The sequence below is a fragment of the Maniola hyperantus genome, chromosome 11 (assembly GCF_902806685.2).
Source record: "Maniola hyperantus chromosome 11, iAphHyp1.2, whole genome shotgun sequence".
In the NCBI taxonomy this organism is placed as follows: domain Eukaryota; kingdom Metazoa; phylum Arthropoda; class Insecta; order Lepidoptera; family Nymphalidae; genus Maniola; species Maniola hyperantus.
Genome location: NC_048546.1, coordinates 15,028,949 through 15,054,566, shown reverse-complemented (window position 1 = coordinate 15,054,566; position 25,618 = coordinate 15,028,949). Strand labels below are relative to the sequence as shown.

At 39.3% G+C, this 25,618-nt stretch overlaps 3 protein-coding genes across 9 annotated transcripts in view; all 3 read left to right on the top strand.

Annotated features, from left to right (window-relative positions):
• galene overlaps window positions 1–4,719 on the top strand; it is a 34,272-nt gene extending 29,553 nt beyond the window's left edge. The window contains exons 9-15 of one of the 4 annotated variants that reach the window (XM_034973612.2): window positions 766–846; window positions 924–1,302; window positions 2,042–2,255; window positions 2,675–2,741; window positions 3,016–3,071; window positions 3,248–3,412; window positions 3,554–4,719. In XM_034973612.2, coding sequence (XP_034829503.1) covers window positions 766–846; window positions 924–1,302; window positions 2,042–2,255; window positions 2,675–2,741; window positions 3,016–3,071; window positions 3,248–3,412; window positions 3,554–3,736 — 1,145 coding nt within the window. In that variant the 3' untranslated portion in view covers window positions 3,737–4,719. The remainder of the gene's footprint in view (window positions 1–765; window positions 847–923; window positions 1,303–2,041; window positions 2,256–2,674; window positions 2,742–3,015; window positions 3,072–3,247; window positions 3,413–3,553) is intronic. The other 3 variants (XM_069501722.1, XM_069501723.1, XM_069501724.1) reach the window with 3 other exon arrangements.
• A 185-nt stretch (window positions 4,720–4,904) lies between these two features.
• On the top strand, window positions 4,905–20,474 carry LOC117986207 (solute carrier family 22 member 3-like). 4 transcript variants are annotated; one of them, XM_034973045.2, is made up of 8 exons: window positions 6,261–7,586; window positions 7,645–8,261; window positions 10,551–10,779; window positions 11,843–12,098; window positions 12,187–12,810; window positions 12,937–13,118; window positions 14,650–14,823; window positions 20,379–20,474. In XM_034973045.2, the coding sequence occupies exons 2-7, from the start codon at window positions 8,062–8,064 to the stop codon at window positions 14,803–14,805; spliced, it is 1,647 nt and encodes a 548-aa protein (XP_034828936.1). In that variant the 5' UTR covers window positions 6,261–7,586; window positions 7,645–8,061; the 3' UTR covers window positions 14,806–14,823; window positions 20,379–20,474. The 4 variants fall into 4 exon arrangements, with proteins under 4 accessions (XP_069357844.1, XP_069357843.1, XP_034828936.1 ...); XM_069501741.1 differs by lacking the exon at window positions 20,379–20,474 and having other exon boundaries at window positions 14,650–16,204; XM_069501743.1 differs by lacking the exons at window positions 6,261–7,586; window positions 7,645–8,261; window positions 20,379–20,474 and adding an exon at window positions 4,905–5,198 and having other exon boundaries at window positions 10,622–10,779; window positions 14,650–16,204.
• Window positions 19,425–24,437, top strand: LOC117986739 (organic cation transporter protein-like). Its single transcript, XM_069501789.1, has 6 exons — window positions 19,425–19,624; window positions 20,308–20,536; window positions 21,463–21,718; window positions 21,806–22,429; window positions 23,296–23,477; window positions 24,282–24,437. Exons 1-6 carry the CDS (start codon window positions 19,425–19,427, stop codon window positions 24,435–24,437), a joined length of 1,647 nt encoding a protein of 548 aa, XP_069357890.1.
• The last annotated feature ends 1,181 nt before the right edge of the window (window positions 24,438–25,618 follow it).

Sequence of the window (25,618 nt, the reverse complement as noted above, 5' to 3'; positions counted from 1 at the left end):
CCCTCCTGAAAGCCAGCCAGCTAACCAGCCAGCCAACCAACTGGAGGGAAGGTATGTGGGACTCACCGGCCGAGAAGCGACCGAAATACCCACTAAAACCACTAGAACTACTGCGTGTCGCCTGGCAACTGGGTCACGGGAACGCCGAAGCAAACCACCGCGACCCACCCGGCGACGTCCGCCGAGGCGGACCCTCCACCGGAGACCCACTCATGAGGTCCCTCGTCGCACGTCTGAGGTGCACCAACTATGTGCACCTCACCTCCCCCGGAGACCCAACGGGCGACAACGCAATCCCGCGCACGTCGCCCGCGTCTCATCCTCCGCCTCGTCCGCTGTGCCCTCTGCTAGTCAGAGGGTCACGCGGAGAAAACCTCCCCCTGCCAGGTCATTAGCCATGGCTAACAATATCCCCGAAGAGAGATTATTAGCCATGTTACCGGGGTGCACCGGCCCGAATACTGCTCTTCCCCTCGGATGCCCGATGCATCCAAAAGGGACCAGCAGCACCCAGGCACACTGGGAGGTTACCTGGCTGGCACCCCATGCGGTGGTCTCGACGAGGTTTTAGATTTAATTTAATTTATTTTAGTTTTCATTTAATGTTGTTTTTTTTTTAGATTTAAGTTTATTAATAGTTTATTTGTTAACCAATAAAACAAATTGAATTTATTAAAAAAAAAAAATACAAAATTAAAGTAAGTACCTATGCGTAGTAATTACCAAAGTATTTCCAGTACAAAGTAAATGTTGCCTTTCTGTTAGGTTCCAGGGATTATGAAGAAGATCGCTCTCCTGAGAGAAGAAATGAGAAGTACGAGAGAGATCATTATGAAGATGAAGAAGGTAACACTATCGAGTACGATAAAAGTAATGTCAAAAAAATTAACTATAATTTGTTAAAGTAACAAGTTTCTTTTCAGATGACTTTCCCAAAATAGCTTTACCTTTACAAGACTTACAAGCGGCACTTAAAGATTTAGAAGACTATCAGACGAAGACGCCTAAACCTGAGACGCGGAGCAAATCTCTACCTCGGCCTTCTAGACCTAGGCCAGAATTTGGTCCTAAACGAGATTTTGATGATTCCAGACATATTGATGTAGACGATGGTAGAGAAATGTACGAAATGCATGATCTCTTTGACGTGGACTACGCCAACTATAGAGAGAGAAAAGCTTTAGAAGAGAGGAGAAAAAAGGAAAGAGACGACTATCGATTTAGAGATCGCGGATACGATCCCGAAGATGAAGATTTTGAGTTCGATATTCCGAGAACTAGAAGACCCGGGAATGACAGAAGGTATAAATTATCAATTTTGATATAATTTTTTTTTACATAGAGATAGCGAGCAAACGAGCAGGCGAGTCACTTGAGGTTAAGTGATAACCGCCGCACATAAACATTTGCAGCACCAGAGGAACTGCCGATGCGTTGCCGGCCTTTTAGGAATTAGTTGGTCCGCCCCTTGAACAACCCCATGTTGTAATGTAGTGGGAACACCGCCGAAGGGAGTTGGTTCCACAGCTGTTTGCATGTGCGTGGAAAGTGGGATCTGGCACAACGGACGGTCAAGTGCACCAGACATCCAGCTGGTGAGGGTGAAATTGCTTACGGTGTCGCGCGGTGCGGTTGTAGAAAAAGGAGTAGGTAATATTAATGATTATTTTACTGATAAAGTAAAATCTCTTCTACTGTAGGAGAGGAGAGAGTTACTCCGACCTTATCACAATAGTGTAACGTTAGAGTTTTTCTTGAGATAATAATGTGGTAGTTTCTTCCTTCTGCATTATAATATGCAGTACAGTACACGGCCGAAAGTAATGTACATCGACTTTTAGAAGGAGATTTGTAGATATCAGATTTGCAGAGCACTGTCTCTGTCGTTGAGACCGACAAATCGTCAATAGGTATGAGTGACAGAGACAAAGCTCTACAAAGCCGAAATGTCATTCTAGAGGCCGATGTACATTACTTTCGGCCGCGTACTGTGACGGCTTTGAAGGTTCAACGATCTCTTTTGTGGTGCAATAAATTTCAGGCTCGATCGTGGAAGATCAGAGTACTACGAGAGGGACCTAGAGGAGTACCCGGGAGACAGGCGGAGAGGGCGGCGCGCCAAAAGTGCTATCTATGAGAACGAGCGGCGCTGGGAGGAGGGGGAGGAGGATCGGGACGTGGAGAGAGGGCGGCGGCGGCTGCGGCGGCTGCAGACCGTGGACGACACTGCGCATGTGCGGCCCGCATACCGATATGTGAGAGATTTTACTGCCTCGTATAGTCCGCGAACGTTGAAATGGCAATTGGGGTATGAGGCGGGCGGATGCCCCGCACACCCGCACGTCACCTGCATTCGCCCGCACCGGGTAGCGCGGGGGCTGCGTGGGTATGCGGGGCGTTCCCACCCTGCGACTGTCGCGTACTATAGGTCTAGTGGTTAGCATGTTCGACTACAGATGACGAGATGGTCTCTAGACCTTCTCATTCTGAGAGGAGACCCGTGCTGAGAGTGATCTGGCGATGGGTTGATCGTGATGCTGATAATGACAGTACAGGAGAACTAGCCTATTTCTAGGCATGCGTCTTTCAGCCGTACTTCAACTTGTTGGCCCATTTCTGTATAGAAAAATGTGAAAATATTATAGTTCAAGAATAATAATTATTGTTTGTGCAGACTCCATCTCCAGAGAGGGACGAGTGGAGTGACGAGCCTCCGCCCATTCGACGCGGCCGCTCTGCCGGTGAGACGTCAATTTTTGAAAATTTAAGCTTGATACATACAGTTGTTTATCTCTAAGTATAATTTAAAAATGAATCACCAAATGTGTTGGTCATCGCAAATCTCGAGAACCGCTGAACCAATTTCGCTAATTCTTTTTTTATAACATTCCTTGAAGTACGAGGAAGGTTCTTACGGAGAGAAAATTTTTAAAAAATTGAATCGAGTGTACGAAGTTCGCCAGGGCAGCTAGTTAATAATAAAATTGTAATGCACTCTAATTAAAATCGTTTCAGCCTGGGGTTCGCGCCAGTCCGATATTTATGCAATACAAGGCTCTGTGAAAGAAGAAGTGAGTTTATTACAAAATTTAATAATTTGACACAAAATCCCTCTAAATCGAAACAATAGTATTTGCTCTAACCAAGTAGTAATATTTGAATCCAAGCGCGGTGTTCGTCGCATTGGGATTGGTAAATAAATAAATGAATCTAAATGATCCCATGGAACACAAATTTCTCTTTCCAGATAAAACCAGTACCGATATGGCTGTGCGTGTTCCTGGTTGCGTCCTACATCGTGATGGGCACGTTCCTCTTCAAGCGCTGGGAGAGCTGGGCGTACCTGGACGCCGCCTACTTCTGCTTCATCACCCTCACCACCATCGGCTTTGGCGACTTCGTGCCTGCTCAGGTAACTTCTGTTACACTGTGACAGGCACGTTCCTCTTCAAGCGCTGGGAGGGCTGGGCGTACCTGGACGCCGCCTACTTCTGCCTCACCACCCTCACCACGACAATTAGAAGGAGTAAAACAATAACTCCACCATTTCCAGGGTCAAAGTGGTGAGGCGGCGGACGCAGTGCACTCCATCGCGCTGTGCTCGCTGTACCTGCTGTTCGGCATCGCGCTGCTGGCCATGTCCTTCAACCTGGTGCAGGAGGAGGTCCGCGCCAACGTGGCCGCCGTGGCCACCCGCCTCGGCATCATCAAGCCCAGGGACAACGCTGAAGATTAAGGAGCTACCACGAAGATAATTTCAAGTGTCAGCACCATTTTAGATTACCGCGACAGAATCCTACATTTTGTGATGTCAGGAGATATCAGACTATTTTATAATTGTTAATGGAAGGGAAATAATACATAATCTACTCGTAATGAATATTATAAAGATACCACCTTATACTTTATCACTTCAGTATTGACCTTCACGTTTGATGTACAGACATCAACTGGCGCAGTGAGCCGGATGCCGGCTAGACTCTCGCGTAGGCTTTTCCCCCTCTTCAAGTACCCTTTCTTCGTAAACGTTTCTAATTGGTCGAGAGAGTCGCCCCGTTCCGGCCAGTAGTGACAAATCAAGTACCTACTAATTTAAAAACCATCCTCACGATTGAAATTCTGGTGTTTGCGAATTTCAATCGCTTCGCGCACTAGTCTAGGTATATAGTGGCGGTCGGTGGAGAGAACTCGATGATTGTGGAGTTCAATCCAATGTTTTGTGCCTGGCTGTAGGATATGCTCCGCGATCGCAGACTTTTGGACGTGAGGATGGTTTTAAACTAGCAAGTACGTGGAATCCAGTGGTAGAATTATGCAAACCAGGACAGCATCGTACGACATCTACAGTTAATAGTGACGTTGTGAGTATATTTTGCCGGACAGCTCGTGAAGGTCCAGCGAAATGAACAAGAAAGAGGGTAGTTCGTTACTGCCCTTGACAGCTCGAACTTCATCTCTCGCAGCACCGCCGTCCCGTCGTGACCACGGCCCGTGCAATTGGGTTGAAATATCAACAAATAAAAACAAAAATTAATCGTGGTATGTACCCGTTTTATACATTAAAATATGTCGTTAAACCACGAAATAAGCTTAAAATCATTAATTGCGAGAAAGCTTTTGAGATACCTAGTCCTATCAATGTATTGGTGGTGCGCAAGTCATTTAAACTTTGAAATATATAACGCAGACAAAGTTGGAGGAAAAAATAAATATATAGTACATTTTACATAATATTGTATTATTGATTAATTGATTTAGTGGCTTTACGTACTACGGTTGATGGACGCTAATATAATAATATGATTATCGCAGTTTTATCGGAAACTGTAGATGTCACGATAATGCAGATACGTTATGTCATTATGTCATATGTTATGTTATTATCAAAGATTATATTATTTTGTTTACTACCACTTACTATCAGTACCCTTATTATAAATGCGAAAGTGTGTTTGTTTGTCTGTTTGTCCTTCAATCACGTCGCAACGGAGCAACGGATTGACGTGATTTTTTGTATGGGTATAGATAAAGATCTGGAGAGTGACATAGCCTACTTTTTATTTTCGAAAATCAAAGAGTTCCTACGGGATTTAAAAAAAACCTACATCCACGCGGACGAGTCGCGGGCATCATCTAGTTGGAAATATTCTTCTAAAGAGTAGAATTTTTTCCCTTGCAGCCATTTCTTCAACTTTTGCGTAAGTAAATAGTTTTATTGGAAGTGATTGTATGTCGGAAGGGAATTCGTTAAAGATTAGAACTGCCACGGCGTAACAGCTTTGTTATACTAATTAGTTAGTTAGTTAATACTAATTCTTCTTCTTCTTTGGGGCTATGCAGGTGCTTGATATCCCTGTATCACTGCGACCGTCTCCATTGCCTCCACCTCACACTCCCTTGTCAAACCCTGTGGCCGCCAAATACAGCAGCAGCTTCTTGACTGGAATACTAATTAGTACTAAACAGTAGGTCTGTGGCGCTTTTGTAAGGATTACTTTATTTGGATATCTTGTCGCAGAGCTTTGCAACTCCTTTTAGTTTGCAAGTGTACCGATTGTTTTGAGGAGAACTACTTTATCTGACCATCAAAAAGAGTAATTTATTATATTTTGAATAAATCATTTGACTTTGACTTTGATACGTACCTACCGAAATTTAAAATTTAAATCGTCCTTCGTTGAACTCCAAAAAAATGTTAACAACTCGCATGAGATAATTCAGTTATGTATAGATACTAGATAACTATAGGTACTTAATAAGATAAGATACAACAGACAGTATCTCATTGTTATATCTCGACTAGTTGATGCACCCCAACTTTGCACGTGGAGCCTACGTATTGCCATACCTATACAAAATATGTTATTATACTTACAATAAAATATTGTTCCTCGTGAAATGTCCTGAATGATAATGAAACCAGTATTCAATTGCACTGAGGAAGGTATCAATAATTTTTTTACCAAATTCAAATTAGAGCCACAATAGCTCAACGGGTAAAGGAGTGGACTGAAAACCGAAAGGTCGGCGGTTCAAACCCCGCCCGTTGCACTATTGTCGTACCTACTCCTAGCACAAGCCTGACGCTTAGTTGGAGAGGAAAGGAGAATATTAGTCATTTAACATGGCTAATATTCTTTCAAAAAAAATGTTAAGAAAAAAAATGTATTAAATTATTAAATTAATTAAATGTTTAATTATTATTGTATGTATTGAAGTTTAATAATGAAACTATTCATCAATCATCACTTTTACATGGGACCAACCCGATAATTTAAAAACTTTGTAATTAAAATCGATTCTTTCACCTTTCAACCAATATAAAAAGTGAATTATAAAAATCGGTTCTTTGACATTACAACCTTTGTAAAAAAGTGAACTATGAAAATCGGTTCTTTGACATTACAACCTTTGTAAAAAAGTGAACTATGAAAATCGGTTCTTTGACATTACAACCTTTGTAAAAAAGCGGCAAAGTGCGAGTCAAACTCGCGCACCGAGAGTTCCGTACTACAGTCGTAATTCAATATTTTGCACGATAAATTAAAAACTATCATGCTTAAAAAAAATTAAACCGGCCTAATACGAGTCAGACTCGCGGGTTCCGTACTCGGATATTTTTTTGTCATTTTGCACAATAAATCAAAAACCAGTTTGCACAAAAATAAATAAAAACCTGTTTTATTATGTGCAGGAAAAGACTGATACAGTTATCTTACTTTGAAAATTGAAAATATTAGTTATTTGTACAAAAACACATTTTAATATGTTTTATTATTGTAACCACTTTAAGGTTTCAGATTTTCCCCTTTTCTTGTGCAATAAAAGCTACCTAATTTCATGATTCTAGGACAACGGGCAGTAACCTATAGGTGTTTTTGACATACAGGACAGACAGACGGATAGAAAGACAGACAATAAAATGATCCTATAAGGGTTCCTTTTTCCTTTTGAGGTACACAACGCTAAAAAGTGAGTTATAAAAATTAGTTCTTTGACATTTATTAAGAAAATCTGTTCTTTGCATAAACTTTGTAAAAAAAATGTATTGTGAAAATCGGTTCAAAGACCTAGTTTTCGGAGTAATACAATCGACAAAACTTTTGATTGCATATCCTGGACTAACTTTATTGTTTTTTGGGATAAAAACTATCTTATATGTTAATTCAGAGTTTTAGCTATAAGTAAGTTCAAATCTGTTCAGTAGTTGGAGAGTGAAGCGTGCGGGAGCAGGACAGACAGACTGCATATGTTTTGGGTCCTCGATTGCAATTATTAAAATAAAATATAATGCTTATTTAATGTTCAGGAATCGTCCACTAACAGTTTTATTATAAGTATAATAAAAAGATTGCACTATTTGAAATGCCGCTATCTTTTTAGGGTTCCGTACTTCAAAAGGAAAAACGGAACCCTTATAGGATCACTTTGTTGTCTGTCTGTCTGTCGGTCTGTCAAGAAACCTACAGGGTACTTCCCATTGACCTAGAATCATGAAATTTGGTAAGTAGGTAGGTCTTATAGCAGATATTCGGGGAAAAATCTGAAAACCGTAAATTTGTGGTTACATTACAAAAAAAAAAATTGTGGTCATGAACTAGTAATTAGTATTTTCAATTTTCGAAGTAAGATAACTATACCAAGTGGGGTATCATATGAAAGGTCTTCACCTGTGCGTTCTAAAACAGATTTTTATTTATTTTTTGAATCATAGTTTTTGAATTATCGTGCAAAATATCGAAAAAATACGAATTTGTAGGAAGCCCTCGTTGCGCGAGCCTGACTCGCACTTGGCCGTTTTTATTTTATAATACAAATAAAACAGTGTTGTACCCACAGCCTGAACCGGCGGATCAACAAACTTGAATTTGTTGCATGTAGCCTCTCATAACGTACACGCACACTAACACGATAAGTACATTAAGGAATCCCAACGGAATACTTAAATATTCAAATTCGCGCGAAGTTAGGAAACTCGCAGATAGTTGCAAATAATCTTGAGAGACGACAGTCACTTGTCAAATACAATACATTTAACAAGTACATGATAAAGTAAAAGAAATGCCTCTCGACGAGACAATAGAAATTGGTAATAAAAAGGAGGTAAAGAAGAAGTTAGACTTGGACGACGTGCTGACGGACGAGCTGGGCCAGCTGGGCAAGTACCAGCTGGTGACTATCCTGCTGGCGACGTTTCCGGTAGTTCTCGCAGCGATGGCTACTAGTGAATATATTTTAACTACTGCCAGGATTCCAACGAGGTATTTTTGTTATTAATTTTCGTCTATATTAGTCTTTATTTTTGCGTTTTACATGCATCCACATACAATAATAATATGAGACAAGTACATATGAGACCCAGTCCAGTAAGGGTATAGCAAAAATATTATAATTATAATTATTAGATAATTCACTTAGGTATGTAATATTTACAATATTCATAAATTATAATTACAGACTTAAGAGAAATTTTTGTTTCCAACATTTTCTAATTCTAAGCATAACGTTTCATCTGTCTTAGATGCAGTCACTTAAACTAAATGACTCGAGATTTAATAGTCTAAATTGTATGTGATCATAATAACAAGTGCAAATTAAAATAAAAACTTAAATTACCTCCAATTAATGAAAATGTACCTGTAGGTCTATAGTTAATAAAATATAATGCAGTAAACCTGGTAAATAAGTCTCAAGTCTCATATTTAGGGGGGTTTGTGGTTCGATTGTAGGCACGGTGACGGACGTATAATTTTGTGGAGTTATACCTACTTATTATGCGTTTTAAACAATTAAATATCAATAACTTTAACATGAAGAAAAACATAGAGAGGAAACCTATTTGTTTTCTTCTAATTATATAAAAGAAAAGGTGACTGTCTGACTGACTGATCTATTAACGCACAGATCAAACCACTAGACGGATCGGGCTGAAATTTGGCATGCAGATAGCTATTATGACGTAGGCATCCGCTAAGAAAGAATTTTTGAAAATTCAACCCCTAAGGGAGTAAAACAGGGGTTTGAAATTTGTGTAGTCCACGCGGACGAAGTAGCGAGTATAAGCTAGTCTCTCTATAAAGTTTTAAAAATGTGTGAAGTCTGCCAACCTGAATTTGCCTAGTGTGTAAGACTATGGACATCTTCCCAGATACATTGTCATTGTTAGAGGAGAGCCGTGCTCAGTAGCGCGCTGGTGATGGCTTGAGATGATGTTCATTGGTAAGCCCATACTCCAATTAGCAACCACCTTAGCAACCATCTCAGCAACCTAAATCAGTCCTTGATCACTATTCATCTGTCAACCACTTCTCACAACCAATCTTACGAGTACATATTCGATGAACCTACGTTTAATAGGTTGTGGTTTCGTCGACAAATAAATTTAAAATAAAATTAATAAGTATTAAAACCTTTGTAAACTACCCATATTTAGCAAATAAAATAATTTCATTTCATTTCATTTAGCTGAATAGTAGAAATTAGTACATAATATACTTTTACCACCTACCTCTAATAATCTAAAGCTATGCCGTTGCACCACTTAGGTTGCCTGGAAGAGATCGCTAGGTAGCGATAACGCCGCCAAATTGTACCTGCCTATATTTTTGTTTTCCTTTGTATGTGTTTTTACTAATTTTTTGGTAACAATAAATTCATTCATTCATTCATTTCATTCTCTCATTCATTCAAAAGGAAGGAAGGAAGGAGATAAAAATTCTTTTCAATTTTTACTTTGTATCAGCTTTGGAAATCGGTTCTTTGAAAACAATTTCAAAGTCAAAGTCAATAATTTGTTCAAAACTTTAATATAATATACTGATACGTAATAAATTACACTTTTAAACATATCATAAAGCTGTCAAGCAACTTATTCCCAAGCTTTCTTATCATTTAAATAATCCTTTACATTGTAATAGGATTTTTCAATAAGTTTACGTTTTACGAAAACTTTGAACTTGTTGAGAAACATCTCTAATATGTTTTCTGAAAGCTTATTATAAAAACGTATAAATTTACCAACAAATGAATTGCTAACTTTACATCTTTAAGTGGGCAATACAAGAGTGTTTTTATTTCTAGTATTTAAATTATGACAGTCACTTTTTTTGTTTATGTATTTAACAGTGATGTGGTTATCTAAAATAAGTCTATGGTATTTATGGATATACAATAAATTTTCAAAAGTCTATGCACTGTCATAATTTTAACTATTTTACAATTGGTAGTTTGGTTTATTTAAAAGTGGTAAATTAAAACTACCCGACTATTCGAAAGCGCTTGTAAAAAGTCTACTTGAATAAAAACATATTCTATTCTATTCTATTCTAATTTTTACTCTAAATAAATTACCATCAACATTGCTTGAATTCACGGCTAGAGTGCATTACTCATGATTACCCTACATTATCAGCATTGAGGAGTTAAAACTTCCTCTATTGATTGAAACTTTTTGAAAATTGGTCTAGAAGTCTCGTAGAAATTGGTGAGCATACATAAAAAACGCACCTTTATAGAAGACAACAAAGTATGGTTATTAATAATTATTCCAGATGCCTAATACCACAATGCGACGGTGAAAAGCCTGAGTATGCTCCAGAATGGTTGCTCAATTCCATTCCAGGGACCAGCATGAATAGCTTTGACAACTGCAAGCGTTACCAGAACAGCTCCCTGGCGAGCGGCGGCGCGGGACAGTGTCCTAAGGAGTGGTTCGACTCCACACACACTGAGCCTTGCGAGGAGTACGTGTACCAGAACACGCTGAGCATTGCGTATGACGTAAGTTTCTACCTAAAGGTATGATTCCGAACCACGCTGCACGCAGCAGCGCTGCCGCAACAGTGCTGTCACCAGCTGTCACAGTCCTGTCGTGGCGCTTGTGATCGCGGGTTTATTATGAGGATAGGGTATGAGAGACCGAGACGTCACAATCAATTCAGCAACGATTATGAATTTGGCTGATGCTAGGCTCACAGGCTCACAGGCTCACAGGATGAAAGACAATTCTACGTTATGTATTTATGGCACCTGAAAATCGTTATCAAAAAAACATAATGCAACTACTCAGCGCAGGCAGACACATTTGCCATCACTTCCTAATCTTAGATATAATATAATCTAATCATGAGTCATAAAATTGAAACACGTATCCGCGACAATCCCGGCACGATCCGGGATAATGTTACACAAGTTGCACCACCGGCGAGTCATGCAGCATGTCAGCATGATCAAACTTACAATACAATACAATACAATACAATATGCGGACGTATATTGAATTGGCTCCGTCCCTGTTCTCTGGCAACTTTAATTCTTGTAGCGATAGTATGTAATAAAATACTAGTACTTAATAAGGTTTCCTATTGATTGCCATACATTTTGCCGCACTTGCAAACTTTTAAAATGCATGCCGGTTTGCCAGTAATTGGGTGTACACTCTAAATTTTTTCTCTGTGAATTGTAATTGTTATTTTATAATATGTGTACTATCTGTTGGCAAACCAATAAAATAAAATAAAATAAAATAAAATTTTAATTCTGTTTTACACCCATTTTTACAATATTTTTTTTTATTTTTTATTTTTATAACAAGCGTAGGTACACCAAATATTTACATTATTATTTTCTCGCCAAACTGGTGAGCCAGTTTGTTGGCGAGCTGGCGCTCCTTACAAATGACTAGAATCTACGTATTAAATAATTGTACTTATGTATGTAAACTTATATTCTAACTTATAAACTTATACTCAGATTAAGGATTGATCGCTGCAGCGAATTGAACGCTTCGGAGATCAATCCTCAATCAACAATCAATAGTTCAATGACTATTTTGACTTTCTAGTTTGGGTTGGCGTGCCAGGAATGGAAGCGATCGCAGATAGGTTCATACCGAACGATAGGAGCAATGGTCGTGCAACCAGTCACCGGCTACATCTCGGACCGCTGGGGCCGTCGCGTGGCGCTCATCATGAACACCTTCAACGCCGGCTGCTTAGGGCTCGTCCGATCCTTCGTCCACTCCTATGACTGGTTTCTTATCACCGAGGTTCTCGAGGCAGCTGTCGGTGGTGCGGCCTTTATGTCATGTTATATTTTAGGTAACTACTTAAAAGTAATTTCGGCATGCATTCATCTACTAAATCTTAATACTACAGCGTTATAATATAACGAAGTTGTATTTTTCAGTCACGGAATTGGCTGGCCCACAACGTCGCGTGATCGCAGGAGCCACTATGTCAACAATATATGCGTTGGGACAAGTCACCCTTGGGCTGGTCGCGTGGGGCGTGCCCGACTGGCGTCCTCTGACACGAGTTATCTACGCTCCACATCTGCTTATTGTGACGTACTTCTGGATCATATCTGAATCGGTCCGCTGGCTCATGAGCAAAGGTCGATACGAAGAGGCTGAAGTCATTCTCAAAAGAGTAGCGAAAATGAATAAAAAATCTTTATCAGATAAATCTTTGCAAGCACTTCGTGACACCGCAGAAGCTGAGAAGTTGAAAGAGAAGCCTAACGAACCTTGGTTGCCGATTCAAGTCATAAGATCTCCCATAATGCTATTGCGCTGTACCATTCTTCCAATAATGTGGATCACGACTGTACTGGTGTACCATGGGTTAATCATCAACTCTGTGAATCTGTCAGGAAATAGATATCTAAACTATATTTATGTGGCTCTCGTAGAAATTCCTGGGTTTTGGACCGCCATTTTGCTGTTGGATCGAATCGGCAGAAAGCCAATGCTGATCGGTGGATACTGGTTATGTGCGGGGTGCCAGTTTGCATTTGCTTTTATACCAAGTGGTACGTAAAACTACTACAATTTACTGGCTCGGTGATCTTTTTATGAGAATAAGTCCGGTTTTGGTTTGAGAACTTTATCTTTACAACAATCAAAATACGAGAACAATGCTGTGTTTACTCTTGCAGGATACAACGGCTTGTCGCTTACATTTTACTTGGTCGGTAAATACGCTATATCCGCCGTGGTGACGTCGGTGTACGTGTACACCACCGAGCTGTACCCCACCAAGTACCGCCACAGCCTGTTCGCCTTCACGTCGACCGTGGGACGTTTCGGGGCCATCGTGTCACCTCTTACGCCTGCGATGGTAATTTTACGCCCATCAAATAATATTGAGAGCAAAACTGCCTATTTGCGTCCTTAGGACATCAGTAGCAGCGCCGCCAATCGTGCTACCAATAAAATGTATGCAGCTCTATGATGGATACCTTGCCTGGTGTCCGCTTTGTTGCGCCACCACTACTACTCGCATGTGTAGCGGCTATTTGGCTCTCACTCACTCGGCCGCCAGGTGCTCTACCAGGGACGCCCCTACTCAGAATGTACTGAACGTGCGTTACGATATCATTTGCACGTGACGATCCTTGTATCTGCTGTGGTAATCCTCGTTTGGTAGCTCAAGCTACCAGGCCATGATGTCCTGATGAGATATGCCCTTTGGTCAATGCACAGCAGTACTGACTGGTCAACCAACTTTGGAGGTTCGGTTTTTTTGGCGTTTACCTTTCCTTCATGCTACATAAAGTACACTAAGCCGTCGTTTATATTATCACTGACATTTCTGATAAGATTCTAAACTAAATCGAACCTCCTCTTAGTCAAATTTAGTCTACACGGTGGTAGTGTTTTTGGATCAACCTGTTAGTTTATACTTACTATTTTTATTAACTGGCTTTACGGCTCTGGGTTCTAGCCCCTTTGAGACGCGACATCCGCATCAGGCTCTGTTTGCTTTAATTTTTAGCAAGTTTGGCTTTTTTGTTTCTATCTTTATATATTCTTCAGAACTAAGGTCCCATAGACAGGAAAAATAAGTAATATTCTAAAACTCTGCTAAAACTTAACGTTCGCGCGCCACCAATACCATATTGATCACAGCACAATACACTGTGGCGGCCAACATGACCAAATGGCACCCGGAAGTGTAAACAGGCGTCCATACGATCAACTAGGTGCTCAACTCAATGACATCTATTTGGTGTTGGTAGGGAGGGATGCGCTCACGCCAAAGTGATTGAAGGTCACTCAGTAAATTGATCAACCAAAATTTGACTAAGCGCAAGCCTATCTTGTAAAGAGATGAAAATAAAAACCGGCAAAGTGCATGGAGGGCCACGCGCAGTGTAGGGTTCCGTAATCACAATCCTCGAAAAACAGATGTAACTCCTTAACCTGTGAACCCTGTTTAGCCATGATAGTTTTCCTTTAAAATTGATTAGACATCATATTTTACAAACGGATCTAGTAATCAAAAAATGATGTTCCCAGACCCACAGTATTTTTAAAAGCCCTATTCAACGATACCCCACACTATGGGGTAGACAAGAAAAAAAAGTTCATCCCCACTTTACATGTAGGGGAGCTGGAGCTACCCTAAAAAAAATTATTTATCAAAATTTTATTTCACCACTTTGTCGGCGTGATAAATATTTATACCCATGCCAAATTATAGATTTCTAGCACTAATAGTCTCTGAGATAAGCCGAGGATGGACGGACAGACAGACGAATGGACATGGCGAAACTATAAGGGTTCCTTGTTTACTACGGAACCCTAAAAAAATTACTTTATGCTTAAAAAGTGTCTGATGTGTGTCTTCAGAAATGTTGTGTTTTCAGGCATTAACAATTTGGGAACACTTTCCATCTGTTCTGTTCGGTTCAATCGCGCTGCTGTCGGGGCTGCTCCTCTTCCTGACTCCGGAGACCCTGGGCATCAAGCTGCCTGACACCATGGAGGAAGCTGAGCAGTTGAGCTCGCAAACACGAAAGTGATCTCTACCATCCTAGATAGTATGACTATTAACTGATTTCTAAAAAAGGAGAAGGTTCTCAATTCGACGCGAATGTTTTTATGCAAATTATGTATTTCCGTTATATTGGAACCGATTTCAATAATAATCTTTATTATTTGAAAGGAGTATCGTCAGATCGTCCCACTTAAAGGTGAAGATTCGATGAACACCTTGAATGGAGAGGAACTCCTTAACGGATAAAATTAAACAGCTCCCGGTCAGTGTATTATTAATTCTTTATCTACATTATATCTTACGGTACCTAAATGTAATTAATGAGGTAAGTATTAATAATAACCGGTCATTATACATAAATATTTACAATTTGATGATGTCAGGGACCTTATCCACGTTGATTCAGGTTTGAAAATTTCATGAGAACTTTTGGATTTTCTGGGACAAAAACTAGTCTATGTGTAACATCCGTCTGCGGGATGTCAGCTATCTTAGTATCAAACAGAGCTAGTTATAAACTACTCGTATTGTAAATATTAATGTAAATATAATTAACACAATATTAATTTAGAAGTAATAATACTAAACAAATACAATGTAAATAGTATTTTATAATTTAAGATACCTACTCAATAAAATGTTTTGTCTTAAAACAAATTTTTATCTTACAACAATTAAAATAATTTTTATGGTTCCGTACCTCCAAACGAAAAAGGAACCCTTTTTCGTTTATAATTGGAAAAAAATAAAAACCGGTCAAGTGCGAGTCGGACTCCCACACGAAGGGTTCTGTACCTTCGTATAAAATGAACATTTTATGTGCAACACTGAAAGTTAATGACAATTGCGCCATCTATATGAAATTTAGTGAATTCATCACTAAGGTAGCCCGAAAACTTGTGAGAACACGTCGAAGCAAGGAGACTCGGCCTCGAGGCCCGTAACTACCCCGATAGACTTTAGTTTGTCGAGAAGACACAACAACAAACATTTATTTTTTTGTGATGTTAGCAGGTTTTCGGATATTTTCCTTTACTTGTGCCTTATTTTATTTTATTTTTATTTATTGGACACACAAAACAGAGTATGACAATAATTGATAAAGTAATACAAGCCATGAATAAAACTAGTCACTCTCCAAAAAAACCACCACTCTCTAAAAATTTGTTAAAAATCGAACACTAAATAAAGTACTTACGTGTTATTGTGTTAGTTATTATACAAAACAAAAACGTATTTATATATTATGTTAAGACTTACCTACCTGCCAAATTTCATGACTCTAGTCTAGATTGTAGGTCAACAGAAAGTTCCTTATCAGTTATTCTTGACATACTCGATAGACAACAAAGTGATCCTATAAGGGTTCCTTATTTCCTTTTGAGGTACGAAATCGTAAAAACCCAAAAAACTTCTTGTGACTATATTACATTCTACATAATATATTTTATACCTAGGTTAAATATTGTACTGATAATGCTAAGCTTGCAATAAATATTAGTGACTCCATAATTTTGGTGTTTCCAATCAACAACCTTTATCTTCAGAAAGAGGAAGGAACTGCGTAAAGAGCTACACTGTAGCATCTAAGGTTACTAATTATATCCATTATATAGCATGGATCTATCCTCATAATGAAACTACAGCTGGAAGATTTCTGTACATTAAATACTTTATAGTCCAGAGCAGCATTATTAACGACGACATGACGATACACGACGAGACTGCTGAGTTGAGCTTTCCTAGTATGTTCTCCTCATCCGTGTCGCGTCAGTAATGTTGTATCGAAATACAGTCCGCTAGTTCCCTACCTATACCGAAATGGCTGGAGTAAACAATACCTATTGTGGTGGGTGACTACAGAACCCTACACTGCGTATGGGCCGACACGCACTTGGCCAGTTTTTATTTTGTTTCTTGTTATTCTAAGTTTGTTTCGTTTTTGTGATTTAAAAAATATTTTCAAGGAAATCCGATAGATATTACTAGTGTTACTTAATACCTATATTATACAAATGCATTTCTAGTATTGAGTCCTAACAACTGGCATGCCTATTTCATATGCCCATTGCCCATACTTCCGATCACTTATACTTCTCATCAAAAAAATCAAATCACTTTCATAGACCTAAAATACTCATCACTTTGCAACATATTTTATTTTGAAGTGTTTCGATTTTTGAGGATTTTTTTTGATGAGAAGTATATTTAAATCATCCTTCGTTTAATTCTAGAAAATGCAAATGACCCGTGTGAGATAATGCAGTTTTGTACTTATACTAGATAACTATAATCAGATAAGCTACAACCTTTTTCTATCCTTATAATATTTCATTAACTTAATGATCAAATTATTATATCTCAACTAGGTAATTGATTCGCCCCGACTTTGCACGGGGAGCCTACGTATTGCCATTTAAACAAATATTATTATATTATAGACTAAACTTTTCTCGTGAAATGTCCAGAATGATAATGAAACCAGTACCTCTAAGTATTAAATTGCACTGATAAAAGTTACCAATTTTTTAACCGAAATCAAATCTGTTACTAATAGGGAAGAAATAAAAATGTATTATTTATTAAGTTACCTATGTATTATGGTAAAGAGGTTATTATACTAAAAGAGTAAACAGCTATTACACTGAACGCGATTGATTTGCTGTTGTGTGTCGGAGATAGACGACGGAACTCCTAAACAGGAGTTCTGTTGTCTATCTCCAAAACTAGTCATCAAATCTTCACCTTTACATAGAGCCAACCTGATAGAACAAACTTTGTAAAAAAAAGAATCGGTAAAATCAGTTCTTTGACATTTTACAACCTTTGTAAAAAAGGCGAATCGTGAAAATCAGTTCTTTGACATAACAACCTTTGTAAAATCGAATTGTGAAAATCGGTTCTTTGACATTACAACCTTTGTAAAAAAGTGAATTATGAAAATCGGTTCTTTGACATTACAACCTTTGTAAAAAAGTGAATTATGAAAATCGGTTCTTTGACTAACAACCTTTGTAAAAAAGTGAATTGTGAAAATTGGTTCTTTCACATTACAACCTTTGTAAAAAGGCAAATTATTTAAATCGGGTCAAACACGGAGTTGTAGAATAATACTTTCGATAAAAATTTTGACTCCATATCCCGATCTAACTCTATTGTTTTCTGATAAAAATTATCTATGATAATCCTGAGTATTGGCTATAAGTACGCACGGAGTAAGTGGTGATAGCTTAGTGGTTAAGACGTCCACCTTCTTTTCGGATGATCGGGGGTTCGATCCCGGGCACGCACCACTAACTTATCGGAGTTATGTGCGTTTCTAAAACAATTAAATATCAATTGTTGAAAACAACCTGCATGCCTGAGTTCATGCTTCATGTTCTTAAAGGTATGTGAAGTCTGCCAATCCGTATTGGGCCAGCGTGGCAGACTATGGCCTAAACCCTTCTCAGTCTGTGGAGAGACTCGAGCTCAGTAGTGGGCCGGTAATGGGTTGATCATGATGATGATTGTTAGTTATAAGTAAGTTCAAATCTGTTCAGTAGTTTCAGCGTGCACAGACAGACAGACAGCCAACAATATTAATATTAAATGTACAGGAATCGTCCAGTTACAGTTTTATTATTACACTTAAGTATAATAATAGTAGATATAAGATTGTACTGTTTGAAATGCCGCTATCTTTTTATTTTATAATACAAATAAAACGGACTAAGAGCAAGCGCGTGCAAAGCCACCATGATCCAAACTTTATAGTCGCTGATCTTTCCTCCCTGTGTTGGGGGCTATACACAGAGAAACTTTCAGCTTTTCTAAAATAACGAAGGTCTGGCACGCACTGGCTCTCTCTCAAAGTCAAAGTCAAAGTCGAATAATTTATTCAAAATAGGAAATAAATTACTCTTTTTGACAGTCAGTTGTTGGATTTGTAAGATATAGTGGTGATAATTATTACGCAAACTTAAAACTAAAGCTACGAGGGTTCCAAACGCGCCCAAGTCTGAGAAGAGCCCACAACGAACTCATCCGGGTATTCATTTTATTATCATACCGGTACGATGCAGTGTAGAAACCGAAGGGGCATGGGTTTATTAAAAACTGCCATACCCCTTCCAGGTTAGCCCGCTTTCATCTTAGACAGCATCGTCACTTAACACCAGGTGAGATTGCAGTCAAGGGCTAACTTGTATCTGAATAAAAATAAAATAAAAAAACACCTTACAAAATTATTTAAACTTATTAGAACTACCACAAAGCCGCTAAGCAACTCATTCCCAAGCTTGCTTATCATTTAATTAATAATCCTTTACATTGTAATAGGATTTTTCAATTAGTTTACGTTTTATGAAAACTTTGAACTTGTTGAGAGACATCTCCAATATATTTTCTGAAAGCTTATTATAAAAACTCTTTCTAAAACAGTATCGTACCCACAGCCTGAACTGGTGGACCAACAAACTTAAAACTTTGCATGTAGCCTCTCATAAAGTACACGCACCCTAAGATAATCCCAACGGGATTCAACATTCAAATCCGAGCGGAGTTAGTAAAGTCGCAGATAGTTGCAAAATAATCTTGAGAGACGACAGTCTCTTGTCAAATACAATACATTCAAACAAAAAGAAAGCAACAAAGTAGAAAGAAATGCCTCTCAACGAGCAAATAGAAATTGGTAATAAAAAGGAGGTAAAGAAGAAATTAGACTTGGATGACGTGCTGACGGATGAGCTGGGGCAGCTGGGGAAGTATCAGCTCTGGACTATCCTGTTGGCGATGTTTCCTGCTATTTTTTCAGCAATGGCTACTGGTGAATATATTTTTACCACCTCTAGGATCCCCACAAGGTATTTACTGGCTGCAGCTAGTTGTCAATAATTAATGTTTGTCTAATATTCATGTCTTTAACATTATGCGTAATTTTTCTTCAGTTTTAGATTCAGTCAATTACAACTATTTGAATGATATTGAGTCGTCTATAATTTTATGTCATCATCATCATAATTCACCTATCGTCGGCTCACTATAGAGTACGGGTATCCTCTCAGAATGAGAAGGGTGTTGGCCATAGTCTACCACGATGGCCAAGTGCGGATTGGCAGACTTTACATTACGGAGAACTCTCAGGCATGCTGGTGTCCTCACGATGTTTTCCTTCACCGTTGAAGCAAGTGATATTTAATCACTTAAAATGCACATAACTCCTAAAAGTTAGAAGTGCGTAAGAAGAAGTAGCTCAGAAAGATAAACCTCGATCTCTATTCGCCTTCCGCCTATCCGTTGAGAGGCAGGTGGAAGTTATACGCGTTGGATTGCTCTTGACGAGCAGTTACTCGGGCTGAGCTCCTGTGGCAATAATTCACCCTCATTGTTCGTCTTATTATCCACTTTCTTTTTTGTGAACGAACGTATGATAATGACTGATTAGTTATTACTTGACTATGTCATAACAATAAAAGGAAAGTGAACAAATAGTTAGATACAGACTATTTTTTAATTTAAACGCTAAAATATTTATTAATCATAACAGATGCCTAATACCACAATGCGACGACGAAAATCCTCAGTATGCTCCAGAGTGGGTACTTAACGCCATACCAGGCACCAGCACGAGCAGCTTCGACAACTGCGAGCGATACCAGAACAGCTCCCTAGCGAGCGGCGGCGCGGGACAGTGTCCTAAGGAGTGGTTCGACTCCACACACACTGAGCCTTGCGAGGAGTACGTGTACCAGAACACGCTGAGCATTGTGTATGACGTAAGTACTTAACGCCATTCCAGGCACCAGCACGAGCAGCTTCGACAACTGAGAGTGATACCAGAACAGCTCCCTAGCGAGCGGCGGCGCGGGACAGTGTCCTAAGGAGTGGTTCGACTCCACACACACTGAGCCTTGCGAGGAGTACGTGTACCAGAACACGCTGAGCATTGTGTATGACGTAAGTACTTAACGCCATTCCAGGCACCAGCACGAGCAGCTTCGACAACTGAGAGTGATACCAGAACAGCTCCCTAGCGAGCGGCGGCGCGGGACAGTGTCCTAAGGAGTGGTTCGACTCCACACACACTGAGCCTTGCGAGGAGTACGTGTACCAGAACACGCTGAGCATTGTGTATGACGTAAGTACTTAACGCCATTCCAGGCACCAGCACGAGCAGCTTCGACAACTGAGAGTGATACCAGAACAGCTCCCTAGCGAGCGGCGGCGCGGGACAGTGTCCTAAGGAGTGGTTCGACTCCACACACACTGAGCCTTGCGAGGAGTACGTGTACCAGAACACGCTGAGCATTGTGTATGACGTAAGTACTTAACGCCATTCTAGGCACCAGCACGAGCAGCTTCGATAACTGCCTTGCCTACATGTAGGCAAATATGTACATATTTGACTGCCCTCTGGAAATTGGTTTTTCTTTCCATGGTATGTTTTTTTTAAAGATTAGTTGCAAATGATGATGCAGCCTATGATGGCTACTGTCCAGAAGATGCCTATTCACTCTTGACAATCAGAACCGAGAAGGCAAATCGCTGTACGTGTCCGTGTCCGACTATGTACGGGTGTAGACTGTAGACCTTGACGATGCCTTGAAGAAGGTACATAAGCTTGCATTTGAGAAACATTTCATTTCTGTTGCAATTACGCTCAATTTGACCATTATTCTTTCAACATCTATTGGGTTTCTAGTTTGGGTTGGCGTGTCAGGAATGGAAGCGAACGCAGATAGGCTCGTACCGAACGGTAGGATCAATGTTGATGCAACCAATCACCGGCTACATCTCGGACCGCTGGGGCCGGCGCGTGGCGCTCATCATCAACACCTTCAACGCCGGCTGCTTGGGGCTCGTCCGATCCTTTGTCAACTCCTATGAGTGGTTCCTTATCACTGAGATTCTCGAGGCAGTTGTCGGTGGTGCGGCCTTTATGTCGTGTTATATTTTAGGTAACTACTTAAGAGTAATTTCTGAATGCATTTATCTACTAAAACTAAATACTACAGAGTAGTATAATGACGTACTATTTTTTTCAGTCACAGAATTGGCTGGTCCTCAGCGCCGGGTGATCGCAGGAGCCACCATGTCAACAATATATGCGTTGGGACAAGTCACGCTAGGGCTGGTCGCGTGGGGTGTGCCCGACTGGCGTCCTCTGACACAAATCATCTACGCTCCACATCTGCTTATTATAACGTACTTCTGGATTATATCTGAATCAGTCCGCTGGCTCATGAGCAAAGGTCGATACGAAGAGGCTGAAGCCATTCTCAAAAGAGTAGCGATAATAAATAAAAAATCATTGTCAGATAAATCTTTGCAAGCGCTCCGTGACACCGCAGAAGCTGAGAAGTTAAAAGAAAAGCCTAACGAACCTTGGTTGCCGATTCAAGTCATAAGATCTCCCATAATGCTATTGCGCTGTACGGTTATTCCAATAGTGTGGATCACAAATGTACTGGTGTATCATGGATTGATCATTAACTCTGTGAATCTGTCAGGAAATAGATATCTAAACTATATTTATGTGGCTCTGGTAGAAATTCCTGGGTTTTGGACCGCCATCTTGCTGTTGGATCGGATCGGTAGGAAGCCAGTGCTGATCGGTGGATTCTGGTTATGTGCGGGATGTCAGTTTGCATTTGCTTTTATACCAAGTGGTATGTAAATCTCCTATTCTAATACAATCCTCGGCTTGGTGATCCTTAGAACAGTAATCGGATTGGAATTTTGGAACATTAATTATAGCCGGTTTATTTAGCTTGTTTTATGTCTTGTGTGGATCAAATCTAGTAATTCAAATTTAACCCTCTTTTGTTGACCGATTGATCTTAAATTCGGTACAAACCTTTAGTTCTGTTGACAATAGAGTCATCTGTATTCAGTTTTCATCTCATTCATTGTAAATCCAAAATGGTGGATCACATTTTTTTTCAACTCCCTCAATATGCGTATCAAAATATGAGAGGATGTAACTAGTAGAATAAACTGTACATCATGTAAAAAATCCAAATCCAAGGTGGCCGCTACCACAAAACGGTGGATTACTATTTTCAATCTCCTCAATATGGATATCAAACGCCTTGACAAATAGCAAAACTCCAAAGACCGTCCATGAAAAATTCAATTCAAAATGGCGGCCAAAACAAATTGGCGGATCATAGAGTTTAGTTAAACTTGAAAGAAAGAAACCTTGTAATGATGAGGCACAAAAATAAATAAACTAACTAATTAAAAAACTAAAAACATGAAAATAAAAAGAATCGTGCGGCGTGGTTTAGCCTTAGTAAATACAATTTCGACTCGTCCCACGACTTTGTTTTAGTCTGGTCAATGCTATAGAATCTTAAATCTAGAAAGTGGTGTGGTAGGTACCTGGTGTTTGCATAGTAAACTTTTTTAGCTAGTGAATTATCTGCTTCACTATTATGTTTCTTTACTATAAAACCTCTTAAATTAATTTTGTTTTTACTTCTTTTATCTTCACAATCAAAATACGAGAACAATGCTCTGTTTACTCTTGTAGGATACAACGGCTTATCGCTTACATTTTACTTGGTCGGTAAATACGCCATATCCACCGTGGTGACCTCCGCGTACGTGTACACCACCGAGCTGTACCCCACCAAGTACCGCCACAGCCTGTTCGCCTTCACGTCGACCGTGGGACGCCTCGGGGCCGTCCTGTCGCCTCTTACGCCTGCAATGGTAACCATCAAAATATATTGAGAGCGGTATTGCTTATTTGTGTTACCACTTAGTTACTAGAGACGGTTACTGAGAGCGGTATTGCTTATTTGTGTTACCACTTAGTTACTAGAGACGGTTACTGAGAGCGGTATTGCTTATTTGGGTTACCACTTAGTTACTAGAGACGGTTACTGAGAGCGGTATTGCTTATTTGTGTTACCACTTAGTTACTAGAGACGGTTTCTGAGAGCGGTATTGCTTATTTGTGTTACCACTTAGTTACTAGAGACGGTTACTGAGAGCGGTATTGCTTATTTGTGTTACCACTTAGTTACTAGAGACGGTTACTGAGAGCGGTATTGCTTATTTGTGTTACCACTTAGTTACTAGAGACGGTTACTGAGTAGAGTATTAGGGAGAATTTGAGAGCACTTGAAAGCATTGATTAATTTTAAATTGAGAAATTGAAGCAGCAGCAGTCAGATACATATTTGATTTTCCATTAGATAAGGAGTAGCACAAACCCTTTCTTTGTCTTTTCAGTAATATTTGCATTCTGTTAAACAAACCTTATGCGACATCCAATCTACTAGCATGAAACGTTTTTGCTCAACGTTTCTAATACGAATCGCTAGGGTTTGATATGCCCTTCAGTCTGGAGTCTGTTTCCTGCCACGAATATAACTTAAATACCTTGATGGCATGAGTGGATGATAGATAGATGGCACGATTGTCAACAAGCGCAAGCCTATCTTGTAATAATAAAAAAGAGACTTTATGCCTCAAGAGTGTCTGATGAAGCCTGGAACTTTATGTTTTCAGGCATTAACAATTTGGGAGCACTTTCCATCTGTGCTGTTCGGTTCGTTCGCACTGCTGTCGGGGCTGCTCCTCTTCCTGACTCCGGAGACCCTGGGCATCAAGCTGCCTGATACCATGGAGGAAGCTGAACAGTTGAGCTTGCAAACACGAAAGTGATCTCTACCCTCATAGATAATAAATGACTATTAACTGATTTCTAATAAAGGAGAAGGTTCTCAATTCGACGCGAATGTTTTTTTTGCAATGTTATTTTATATTTTCGTTATATTGGAACCGTTTTCAATAATAATTCTTTATTATTTGAAAGGAGTATCGTCAAATCGTCTCACTCAAAGGTGAAGATATTTTGGTGAATACCTTGAATGGAGAACGGAACTCCTCAACGGATAAAATTAAATTGCTCCCGGTCAGTGAATTATTAATTCTTTATCTACATTATATCTTACGGTAAATGTAATTAATGAGGTAAGTATTAATAATAACCGGTCATAATTATTAGTTACCCATGGTTTGGTAAACTATACATAAATATTTACAATTTGATGAAGTCGAGGACCTTGTCTACGTGGATTCAGGTTTATTTGAAAACTTTATGGGAACTCTTGGATTTTCTGGGATAAAAACTAGTCTATGTCCGTCTCCGGGATGTCAGCTATCTTTTATCAAACAGAGCTAGCTATGAACTACTCGTATTGTAAATATTAAAGTGTTAACATAATATTAATTTAGAAGTATTAATAAATACAACATAAAAATATACAACATAAACAAATACAATATAAAAAATATCTTATAATTTAAGATACTTACTTAATAAAATGTTTTATCTTACAACAATTAAGATAATTTTTAGGTATCTCCAAACGAAAAAGAAACCCTTCTAGGATCACTTGGTTGTCTGTCTGTCTCTGATTCAAAGCAAAAAATAAATGTATTTTTCCGAGGTATGGAACCCTTGGTGCGCGAGTTTGACTCGCCCTTGTCTGGTTTAGCATTAGAAAAATAAAACCGGTCAAGTGCGAGTTGGAATCGCACACGAAGGGTTCCGTACTATCGTACAAGATGAATATTTTATGTGCAACACTGCTAGTTATTGACAATTGCACCATCTATATGTAACTAGCTCATGCTCGCAACTTCGTCCGCGTGGACTACACAAATTTCAAACCCCTATTTCTACCCCGGGAGAGGGCGCTGCAGTGCGACCGTTAACATTGTCTGAGTTATTCTCCGTGTATTTTTACTATTTTTAAATCTATTTAGCATGAAATTCGTGTTAAAATGTGGTACATAAGTTTTATTAGATGACAAACTATAGAAGTGAAATGAAGTTCTGA